The sequence below is a fragment of the Phaseolus vulgaris genome, chromosome 8, assembly GCF_051622355.1.
Source record: "Phaseolus vulgaris cultivar YP4 chromosome 8, ASM5162235v1, whole genome shotgun sequence".
NCBI classification, from domain to species: Eukaryota; Viridiplantae; Streptophyta; class Magnoliopsida; order Fabales; family Fabaceae; genus Phaseolus; species Phaseolus vulgaris.
Window position 1 is genome coordinate 43,035,464 of NC_143505.1, and position 12,291 is coordinate 43,047,754.

General features: G+C 39.6%; 1 protein-coding gene across 1 annotated transcript; it reads right to left on the bottom strand.

Annotated features, from left to right (window-relative positions):
- Positions 1 to 226: 226 nt before the first annotated feature.
- LOC137826688 (pollen receptor-like kinase 5) lies at positions 227 to 4,635 on the bottom strand. The gene is made up of 3 exons (XM_068632759.2): positions 3,962 to 4,635; positions 1,919 to 2,545; positions 227 to 1,256 (listed from the first exon to the last, which is right to left on the bottom strand). Exons 1-3 carry the CDS (start codon positions 4,602 to 4,604, stop codon positions 592 to 594), a joined length of 1,935 nt encoding a protein of 644 aa, XP_068488860.2. The 5' UTR covers positions 4,605 to 4,635; the 3' UTR covers positions 227 to 591.
- Between the last annotated feature and the right edge of the window lie 7,656 nt (positions 4,636 to 12,291).

Consider the following 12,291-nt stretch of genomic DNA (forward strand, 5'->3'; position numbering starts at 1 on the left):
GTCATATGATCTTCTAAATCTTTCACGGTTGTAGCATTGCAAGTTAATTTCGCCATTGAATAATACTCCCAAGAGAATCGTAAGTACAGATAAATGGATGTGAATTTTCTTAGTTCTAGTAATTAGAAGTTACTTGAAGAACATATACGTAAGGTGATCCTTAGAAGAGAAAATGTTCAAGAGGCTACAACAATCTCATCAAGATACATGGATCAATGAAGGCCTATGGATAAAAACTGTTTGCCATTTTTGTTAACTTCTAACCGAAACTAACAAGTTCTATAACAATAGGAAAATATCTAACTACCTCAGTTCAATAACTAACAGCTCCTACCTAATACAATATCACAAATGAACATAAATCTTATTATTCATGAAATTGGCCTAAAGTCTAAAAACAAATAAAAAAATACGAATAAAATTATAAAGGAAGGAAATATTAGTAGTAATAATAATTATAAAATGTATTTGACATTTTGTGCAAATATATAACCAATGTTAAGGCCTCAATGACCAAAATCAGCATCTCAATACCAACTGTAATGTAACCACAAACTCAACTGCAATGTTGTAAATGTAAGATGAAACTGATCAATTAGTGATAGAGAAAGAGAATTCATCTTCAGTCATAGTCCTTGAATTCAAATCCCCATCACTGGCATAATAAGAAGAATAATCATCCTCACCATCTTTCTCCTTTACCTCCTCAATCTTGGCCACTGCCTCTCTCCAATCCCACCTATTCCCAACACTCCATTTGCAGCAAAACATCCCAATCCTCAACAGCTTCATCATCTCACCCTCCCCATTCCTAGTCCCCAAGATGTCCTTATCAAACACCTCACCAGTCCATTCTTCCCTCACAACTGAATCCACCCATGTTGCCAAGTCAGCATTATTCCCACCCTTCCCAGGTCTCAGATAATTTGCTGGGAATTTCCCTGTCAGCACCTCCAGAATGAGGATCCCCAGACACCACACATCACTTTTCACATTTGGCCTACCAAATTTGCTGATCTCTGGGGCCTTGTAGGCTGCCATGAACTTCTGAGCATGGCTCTTACTCATCACTTCCACAAGGCCATACTCAGTCAAGTGTGGCTCAAATGAATGATCCAGCACCACATTAGAGGACTTGAGATGACCATGAGGTAGGCTTTTCCCAGGGAAGTTTTCACAAAGGTAGGCTAAGCCCCTAGCCACCCCTTTTATGATTTTTAAACGGGTGGACCAAGTTAGAACAGAATCATTTCTGCCTGTATTTCAATACAAAAAAAATAAAATGGTATTCATGGTCAGTTTTCTTTACAATCTAAAGCTGTCCTAAATTTCTATTATGAGTTATGCAAAAACACTTAACCATTACATGCCCATCTCTCAAAGAGAAAAAGTCTCACTACATATGTCATATATGATTCACCACCCTAGTGCATTTAGCATATCTCTAACAAAATGAATTTGGTTTTGGTTGGATGAACTAATTAACTTCTCTAGAAGATAAAATAAATTAAACTACTTTTGTAAGTTACATCTATTTATTACTTTATTAGAAATAAGTATGCCAAAACATCACTAAACCAATTTCAATTTTAATTTTGCGTCCCAAAATCAAAATCAATTCTTTATAGCAGACTTCAAATATCATAAAAAAAATACAAAAAAGGGGCCAAACCAAATTTATATGTATTCATTTTACTATTACAACTAATTTTACTTATATTTTTTTGTAAATTAAGATATACAAGTTGTTTTTAGTAAATAAAATCAATTCATTTTGTCTTTTATTTTTTTTCTAAAAGAAAAAGTTTGTCTTCTAAATATAAATTTAATTTAAATCATTAGAATTAATAAAAAATTGTTTTATTAATTAATTGAGTTAAGAAAATCATAGAAGCAAAATGTATTTTTAAATATATACCATGTAGATGACTGGCCAAGCTGCCATTTTCAGCGAAGTCATAAACCAAGAACTTATCTTCTTTTCTGTAGTAGAATGCTGCAAGAGGGAGAAGGTTAGGGTGTGTCAAACTTCCAAGCCTTTGCATGTGCTCACTGAACTCCTGTTTCCCAACATTGTTCATGTGCCTAAACCTCTTAACAACCACTGTTGGTCCACCCAAAATCATAGCCTTGTAACTGGACCCGAAACTGCCACTACCAAGAACCACTGCTGAGGCTCTAAGCAGCTCTTGCAAATCAAATCCTCCTTTGTCTTCCCTAACAAAGTTCAATTCGCCATCTCCACCCTTGAAATCAGCTGTCAGATCAACGTTTTCTGATTCCTTGAAGCCTGCACTTTTCTGGGAATTTCTCTGCTTGGCTACTATTCCAGGTTGAAATCTTTTTCTTCTGTGGTTATGAATAAATAGAAGTGAAACTATTGAAGCAAAAGCAACCACTGCCACTACTATAATGACAGTTAAAAGGATTCTGTGTTTCTTTCCCTTTCTTTGAGGTGAATCAGGGTTGGGTTCCATTGATCTAGATTCGTTGCCTCCATAATGATTGCAGTAACTTAGAGGTTTTCCACAAAGGCCTTCGTTGCCTATGTTGCACAAAAACATGTAAATTGAACATATATGTAAGATAACATCCAACAATAAGATGAAAGATATATAAGTAGTCTCTCATATTCAGGATAATAGTATCCTCTCTAGTATAACTTTGTTGGAGATGGCTAAATTATAATCTCTGAGTGGAAAAAACCTCACCTTACTAAGAGAACATAATTTCCATAAACATCGTTCTATACCACCTTTTATTTAGAAAATAATTCAAATCTTAGTTTTTTTTTCTAAGTGTCGATGATCAAATGGGGATATTTGTGTGGGATGATAGGAGAATATACGTCTATGAGTGACAAACAATACAAAATCTTATAATGAAATAGAGTTATACTAATAATTAGAATATAAATATATAAACTATTAGTTTCATTTGATGCAATTATGTATCTATTTCCCGTCTAACAAATGTAATTCGAATTGCAACAATGTATATACATGGTTCTCAACACCAGACAGAATTAAATTGTGTCCAATCGGTAAAACTAAAAAAAAAAACAGTTTCAAGAATGATAATTTTAACATTTTTTTACTAAAATAGTATATAATACACTGGAAATGTTAGTTATTATGTTTTTATTATACATATAAACTTGTCATTATTAATAAATATTGTTGTGCATTATTGAAATTTAAACGTGATACAAATATTTTATATCAATTTTTGTATGTATTTTAAATGTTAAGAACTTATAAATTTATGTTGTATTTTAGATTTTAATATCATAATATGATATTATATATTTTTAATATTATTTTTAATTATTAAAATCCTGAAATGTGTTTAATTGATATGAATAATTTTGCGACCACAATTTAGAGCAATGAGCTACTACTTATAAATAAACCTATAGGAATAATACATGGCCTGGACCCACGAAAAAAAGGAAAAGAATAAATGAGAGTTACTAAATAAAAATATGAATTGCAGTTCAAAGATATTGAGATTATTTAGAATTTAAACTTTGTATTTACTGCGATTTCAGTTGTTTTTAGGTGTTTGCAACAATAATTGTAATCAACACCGAACATCTAAACTATGTATGACGGCTACTTCGGCTCCAATATCAAGATTTTTTAGGTGTTTGTCATCATAATTTTGACCACATTTATTCCACAAATAAAAGACACAACAAAACTGCATATGTAATTTAAAATCTATTCCTTGGTTAATAATGCTAGAGTTTCCAAATGTACTAAATTTTTTTTTATCTATGTTGCAAGTGTTCTAGGAATCAAATTAAAAGGTTTTAGTTTCGCCAAGAAGTGAGGTTGAGATAAGATATCAGTAAACATGGATTTTCAAAAGAAATGAAATAAATAAATCTGTAATGAGAAACAACAAACAATTGAAAACTGTGCCTGTTGGTGAAAAAACAGAAATTCTATTAATTTACCAGCAAATGAACTTGGATACATGTTGCTTAAGCTTTCTGGTATTTGACCCTCCAATTGGTTATAAGACAAATTAAACACTCTGAAATCCTGCTGTTGAAATTCTGGTATGTTTCCTCCAAAACCATTCCGGCGTAAGTCCAAATCCAAGAGTCTTGGCAAGTTAGCAAGTGACTTTGGAATACGACCAGTGAAGCCATTTTCTGCCAAGAATACCCTTTTCAGTTTTCTCATGCCCTCAAAAGCATCATCCGGAATATCACCAGAAAACTTGTTATTGGACAGAAACAATGCTCTTAACCTCACAAGCTTTTTGAACTCAGGCATTGGACCCTCAAATGTATTGTTAATGACACTAAAGCTTACCAATGTTGGCAATTCAAATAAGGTTTCTACATTAATCGTCCCACCCAGTCCCATATGCTCCAGTCTCAAGCCATAAAATGTTTGGTTTGCGCGGCATAACAACCCAGTCCAGTTACATAAACTAGACTCGTTCCCCCAGTTGGTTAAGGCTTTGCCATTTGACAGGGAACCTTTGAACCTCATCAAAATTTGAGCATTTGTGTCTCCCAACGATGGCTCAAAACAAATGGCCAACACAAAGAGCATAACAAGGGTATCATATGGTCTTTTATGATCCATAATTAGTTGATCAAACAAGAACCAAAGAGGGTTATTGGTGAACAGAAAGGAAATAGAGGGAATGAGACAAATAACAAGAGAACTACTCAGAATTTGAGAGAAGTGCGCATATTAAGATTCAATGTCGAAGGGTGGCATTGACAAAGTCCTACATGAAAACAATAATAATTAGGCCGGCCATATACGAGTAATGATTTGGATTTGGACCTTGTTTTCGATGGTTCTTTAGTTTAATAACATGTATTATAGTAATGAGGTTATAAGCTGTTTTTTCTTGTTATTGAGGAACAAGGTGTCTTCTACTGCATTGGCTTTACTTAATTCTTAACAATTTTTTATAACTTGTTTTTGTCTTATACGTGGTTTGTTATACGCTGGTATTATGTATGCATGTTTCCCACATAGATTGATAAGAACTAAGAACTTTCAAAGACAGGATGGGAAAAAAATCCAATTTTTTTAATTTAATCTATAATTGTCTAAATTAATATTATTGATAAATTTAATCTATAATTATCCAAATTTATATTATTTTATATTAATTTTAATTGATTTACTAGTATCAACACAATAATTATTGACATATTTTATTTTTAGTACAATAAAAAAAAGAATAATTTTAGTACAAAAACTTTAATGTTATTAGATTTTGTTTGAATTTTGTTAATGATTGAGATAATTGAGCACGCCATTGAATTTTATTGTTAGTCCTAGAGGCAAAATTAATATTAATGTGTAATTAACGTTGAAGTGAGTCTTTTACCTTTTGGTTTGCATTAATAATTGTCATGTTTATTAAAGGTTAATTGCATACTAATATCAATTTTCCTTTTAATACACTTGGTCATTACTAATGGGGTGTTTCTTCCATCACTCCTACATTCATGTAAGTATCTCTGGTACTTATTAAAAACCCTAACGTAGTATATCACGGTAACTCTTTCTTTCTTCCTTCTTTTCTATCATTGTGCATATAGTAAATAGAGTGCAAGGAGTCACTATGCATTGGGTGTTCTTGGTGGTTTTGTGGAGGTGGTCCATTTTCTGGCGACTTGGTGGTGGTTAGGTGGTGTCTCTGACGGATCTGAGTTCGGAGAAGAAGGTAATAAGTAATATCTTTTTTGTTTATGGATTGAGTGTTCTGATTTTTTGGCAAATTTGGGATTCTGAAATACATTTTTTAGGATTCAGAATAAGGCATTTCGTAATAAGTAAAAAAATACATTCTGAATCCACCAATCCATAGTCTATAATTTTAATTTTAAATGATTTAGTAGTTTAAACATAATAATTATTGACTTATTTTGTTTTTAGTACAATAAGAAAAAAAAAATAGTTCTTATTTGAATTTAGTTCATGACTAAGGTAATTGAGCATGCCTTTCAATTTGATTTTAGTCGTAGAGGTCAAATTAACATTAATGTGTAATTAACTTTAAAGTGAGTCTTTTAGCTTTTGGTTTAACCTTAAAGTGAGTTGGTATTAGTAATTATCATGTTTATTAAAAGTTATTTGAATACTAACAATTTTCCTTTTAATACACATGGTCATTACAAAAAAGGTATTTCTTCCAACACCCTTATATTCAATTACAAAAGTATCACTAGTTCTTTTTAAAAAACCCAATGCACTATACCACGATGACTCCATCTTTGCCATCTTTGTGCACAAAGCAAACAAAGTGCAAGGAGTCGTTGTGCATTTGGTGTTCTTGGTGGTTTCGTGGAGGTGATTCGTTTTCCAACGACTTGGTGGTGGTTTGATTGTGTCTGTGGTGGATCTGCATTTGGAGAAGAAGGTAAGTAATATTTTTTTTTGTTTATGGATTAGGTGTTCTAATTTTTTGGCGGATTTTGAAGTCTAAATACATTTTTTAGGGTTTCGGACAAGGCATTCCATAATAGTAAAAAAATGCAATCTGGATCCTCCAATTCATAAGTCTAAAAATGTATTCCAAATCCACTAATTCATAAGTATAAAAATTCATTTCGGATCCACCAATCCATAAGTCAAAAAATGGTTCAAGAACACCACCTCATTCAGAATACAAAAACTGTACTTACGAATTAGTCATTGCATACTTCATTTTCGCACTTGTGAATTGCTTGGTCCATAATACAGTCGCATAACCCGATTTCTAAGAACCTCTAAACCCCATAACCACCCAACCCTTTTCAACAAATCTCAACTCTTACCTCCAAAAGCCAACCAACACTTCAAAACAACAACCACACCTCTACCCCTGCCAGCGCAAACAATCACCTCTACCAGCGCAAACAATCAACCAACAAAAACAAGGGCAGCCATGGAAGCCATAAACGGTGCCTTTCCAAATAAAAGTGACAAGGCTAATTTTGGATTTTTTAAAAATGTAGGTGTGCAAGAAGAAAATTATAGGGTTGTAAGAAGAAACACTCTTACTAAATAGAAACATGTGCTCAATTACCTTAGCAATTAAAAAGGTTAAAAAAATTAGCAAAACTAAAGGTTTTTGTTGTAAGATTGTTCTCGCTTTATTTACTAAAAACAATATGTCAATACTTGTTGTATTAAATAACGTATTTATCCAATTTAAATCCATATTTTTGGATTTTATGTTCAATCCATTTAATTGAATTTAGAGTGGATAACTTTTTGGATTTTGAAAATAAAAATTGATAGAGTAAGTTAAACAAATCCTTGATTGAGATTAAGTTCTAATTGTTCTAGCCGGTTGACCAGGATCGTCTTTGCGCGTGGCTTGTCCTTGCGAGCTAGGGCACCTTCGTCTTGCTCCGTCTGTGAGTACCTGAAAGAAGTGAACAAAGGGGCGCCCTCGCGGCCGTTTGCACTCCGACGATCAAGTCAGCTAGTGAGAAACACCAAAGTGACTGAAAACTGTATGATAATCTCAATGACTGAAACTGTGTTGCTAAAACTGTGTTGCTCTAATTGCCTTGTGCTCACTGCGGGGTGCTGCGAAGACAACTAGGGTTTGTGCTCTGTGTGACTTATGAGAATTAGGTTAAAACTCGTGTAACTGTGAAAGTGTACCTTACTAGGGTTCTTTGTGCCCTTTATATAGGCGAAAACTAGGGTTTACCTTTGCGCTGCTGCTATTATCTAGGGTTCCTTGGAGAAGGTCCTTGCGCCGCTATTCCTAGGATCTGAGCGTATCTAGCACATGGACTTCCCTTATCTGGAATGCAATGAATAACCTTGTGGCCGCTTGGGTTCTAACTTGAGCGCCGTATCTCTCGCGCCATCATACTTCGTGGGTGCCCTAATTAATCATGTGTCATGCATGCAGCCTTCTTTGGAGATCTTTAATGAGCACGTGGGCATTGTCACGTGCCCCTTTGACTTGATCGTTTATTCTGTGCGGAGGGTCCCATAGCGCCGCCACCCAACTTAGGGTTATTCCATCGTGTGGGTCCTCTTCTCTACGAAATGCTTCTGTCACGCGGGTTGACTCTTCGGGCAATGTCTTACTTGGGCGACGTCTTGCTTAGGCGATGTCCTTCTATGTGTTGACTTTGACTTTGACCTTTTGTCGATCACCCCGGGACGGTACACAAGCCCCCCAGTCTTAAGCTGATGGCTTGCTTCAGCGAAAAGACTAAGGCCTCGCCCCTGTTGCCCTCGCGGCGATTTGACGACGTGTCACTCCCCGATCGGTTGACGTGACATTTCCGCGTCGCCGGCGCGACGTACCCTCAAGGACTCTGACAATGTGATATTCTCTGAGCAAGAGAGGTGACACTTCAATTCGCACCTCCATCTCGTGACACGTGGCCCAATCGTAAGACGTCCGCTTTAACGTCCTTTACTGTTTCAACTATAACGCTCGAATCTTTGAAACCCCTGTACCTTAACTCACTGTCTTTACTTCTTTCACATCTTTCTTGCGATATTCGTCTTCTTCTCAAGAACTCCTTGCTCCGCGTTCCTTCCTTGCAAACTTTCCTTCTATTTTGCTGCTAGATCCTTCTTCCTTGACCTTTAGTTTTTTCACAAGGATCTTTACCCCTGGGCTTCGAGTGAACTTCTTGAAGAATGCTCTAGCCTACTCTCCACCAGGGCCCTGAGGGAACACGTGGGGGAAGAGTGTTCCTATGATCGTCATGCCTTCGCAAAGTGGCATGACGATGACATTGCCGTGCTTCCCTGCACCCTAGGGGAGCCGGTATACGGAGACGAACGGGCCAACGACGGGGTTCCCTTTTTCTATTTTTATCAGGTGGTTTTTAAGCGCGTCGGCGTGCGCCTCCCTTTTTCTAGGTTCGAGAGAGCTGCTGACAGAGATGAACGCTGCCCCAGCCCAACTGTATCCTAACAGTTGGGCCTTCGTTAAGGCCTTTGACATTCTGTTTGGCTTCCTTGGATGTGCACCCTCTGTAGACATTTTCCTTCACTTCTTTGAGGTGAAGAGGCAGAGAAACAACCTCTGGGTGACTCTCAGCAACGTCCCCGGTAGGATTCTTTTGACCCCTTTCCAGCAAACCTTCACAGGGTGGAAAGGCAGGTTCTTCAAGGTGTGTTGTTCCAGCCTGGTGCCTTCTGCTTTGGACGGCTTTCCTTTGTATTGGACAAAGGACGCTAGAGCCTTGAAATCTAAGCCTCTTAAGAAGCTGTCTTTAAGGGATCAGGAAGCTTGCAAGATCCTGATGGGTGTTGGAGGTTTTGACGCGGCTGCCTTAATAAGCTTAGAGTATAATGCCGAGCTTCTGGAAAAATATATATGTGCGTGAGGCTTTCCTTATGACCCTCCTACTCCCTGTTTTTGTTGGATCTCTTGTATGATTTTGCTTGGAAATACTTTCTTTCATGCCTGTCTCTTACTGTACTTTTGTTCCTTTTTTACGTAGGTTCGAAGATAAACGATCATCAGAGGACATTGCTGACTAAGGCTTTGAGATTCGGAGACGGGGCTTCTTCGTCGCATTGCTCAAACTCTGGGGGCCACTGATGAGTGATATGTTTTCGCTTCCCGTGCAAACATTAGAATGTGTATAGGATTATATTTTCATCTTGCAACTGTTATAAACTCCGTTTGTAACCCTAACGCTGGCTTTACGTTTTTCTTTATGTTGAATGTTGTCCAACTTATTTTTGCATGCTTGCGTTCCTTGCTATTCCGCACGCGTTACTCCCAATATTCCCCCTCGTCATGTTTGGTATGAATTCCTTAGATAGCATTTACTCGCCTCCCCATTCCTTCCCTTTGGGCTGCAGTGCACACTTTGCTTCTGATCATTTCTCTTATGGCTTTGCTTGGCCTTCGTATTTGTGAGGGATGCTCGTTCGCTTGAGCCTTCTTATTTGAACCTCCAGCATCTTTGCTCCGAGCTTCTTGGAAAAGTTGGCGATGTGCTGCTTGTAACGATGTCGGACCGCCTGGTCTTTTACTTTGGCGATGACACAACCGTCGGTCTCATGTGTTGCAGACCGCCATCTTTGCGATCGGCGACCATGCGCACTTCTTGATCGCGTTGTTGTTCTTGATGACCTGATCGGTACGCGGGCTGCGATTCTTCTGGTAAAGAAGACAAGTTAAACTTCGGCGATCTACGTGGCTTCGCGCGCTAATGCCCGGGTCATCTACTGATTTGACATTTCACCAACCCCCTTTCGCGAACTGACACGTGGACTCATCAACGGCCAACGTTTCTTGTCGCTTGCGCTTCTTGTAACGTTCGAAATTATTAAAATTCTCGCGCCACTCCACTGTTCCATTATCTTCTTCCTATTTCCAAACTCTCGAAACGCCCTGGTGGACTCTTCGACTTCTTCGATCCCCCCTTTGCTGTACGCTCTTTCGATCGTCTAAAGGTACCTTTTTTATCACTCCTACTGGTATTTGCTGCATTTTGATCGGTTTGCATCATCCAATACTTGTCTGGAGCATACGTTGTGGGATGTTTCTTTGCTTCATTTTTCTCTTTTCTGCGTTTAGGGTTTCTGAACCTTTCCCTGCGAGCCCCCCTTGTTCTTCCCTCTTCTCTTCCTCTGTCGAGTCTTTCTGTTTACGAACACTCATCCCTTTTCATCTTCTTGCAGCTTTCCCGATGACTCGTTCAAAACTCACTCCAAACCCTCCTCCATCTCCTCGCAACCCTCCGGCGAAAACCCGTAGGGCCAACCCCTCTTCTTCTCGCGACCCCCCAAGGGGTCCCAATGCTTCCTCCGACCAAGTCACGAGACCCGCGTCTTCTCACCGTAGCCAACTGCAACCAAACCCACCACAAACCAGTGTGGTGGTAGAACCCCTACCAGATTACAAGCGGTTATACCCGTGGGCCTCCGCAACCTTGTTGGGCGAGACCTCCTCCGTCAACTCTGACCTTGACGTTGTTCGCCTCAAGAGGGGTGACAAGGCAAACCTCTCCTTCAGTAAAGAGCATGATGATAAAGTGGTTGTGCGGCCTTGTCCTCCCGGTGAGCCAATCTGCACCGATGATCAGGGGAGCGACGGTACCCCCTTCTGCTTCATCTACACCACCATATTCAAGAAGGTCAAACTCCGATTTCCCTTTACGCGTTTTGAGAGGGAGCTCCTGACCGAGCTCGACTTAGCTCCCGCCCAGCTCCATCCTAACAGCTGGGCGTTCGTGCGAGCTTACCAGTTTATTTGCGCCCACTTGGGGCTCCCGGCCTCTGTGGACGTATTCCTGTACCTGTTCGAGGCGAAGAACCCGGGCGATCGTCTATGGGTCAGCCTTAGTGGGATTGCCGGGAGGTCCATTCTTTCTATCTTCCAGCAATCCTACAAGGATTGGAAGGGGAAGTTCGTACGTGTGTGCTGCAGCAATCAAGACCCTTCTCTTCTCGACGGGTTCCCCTTGTACTGGGTGAACAAGGGGAAGAAGGAGTCAAGTTTCAGGAAGGCCAGGGGGCCGGAAAAGATGGGGGCACTTGACAAGGATTTGTGCAATTTTTGGAAAGGACTCGCTTCCTGCAACGTGGTTCTCCCCACCTCCTCCATTATTTCTTATGAGTTTCATGAAAGCCAGTTAGACGTCCATATAGGTTTGTCCTTGAGCTTTCTCAACTTACACTTGTGTCATGCGACCTTTGTCTTGTGCGTAATTTTAGCTTTCCCTATGTGTTGTCTTTCATTACTCATCTTTCTTTGCATTGTTAACCACTGGACTAATCATGGGCCATTATGGAGACATGCTGCTGGGAAAGAATAAGATAGCTGAGCTACGTGCCATAGCTAGGCGCCATAAGCTGGCGGTGGGCTCCCAAACGATTCCGAACTCTGTTGCGGAGATCGCCGCCGCCCAAGGCCAGTCTCCGCCAGTCGATCCACCCGCAGTCGCCGCTCTTCCAGCCCCTCAACGCAAGAAACTACCCCTCAAGAAGGCCAAGAGGAAGGCCCCTAGGGTAGTGTCTGATGAAGAGACGGATGAAGCCACTGAGGATGGACTAATCTGTAAGAGGAAGAGGGTGGCAGTAGCAGAGCCCCCAGCAATTGAGAGTGCCGCTCCAAACTTCGTTGAGAACCCCCCCAGCGCCTCCACACCATTCTAGTCCGCTGGGGAGGTTCCACTTTCAAACGCTTCAGTTGCTGAGGTCGCCCCCGAGCAACTTGCTGACACGCAGGCCTCCATCCAAATCGCCGAAGAGCTGCCCAACTCACCACCACGCCTCGAAGCTCCCCCCGTGATCCAACCTTGCGAGGGTGGTGGTGAGCACCAACCCT

Bases quoted from the DNA above. Each gene is read 5' to 3' on its own strand.
- LOC137826688 (XM_068632759.2), bottom strand. From the start codon at position 4,604: ATGGATCATAAAAGACCATATGATACCCTTGTTATGCTCTTTGTGTTG. The intron at 2,546-3,961 runs GTAAATTAATAG...TGTGCAACATAG, and splicing joins GTATCCAAGTTCATTTGCTG to GCAACGAAGGCCTTTGTGGA. The intron at 1,257-1,918 runs GTATATATTTAA...ATTGAAATACAG, and splicing joins CTTGGCCAGTCATCTACATG to GCAGAAATGATTCTGTTCTA.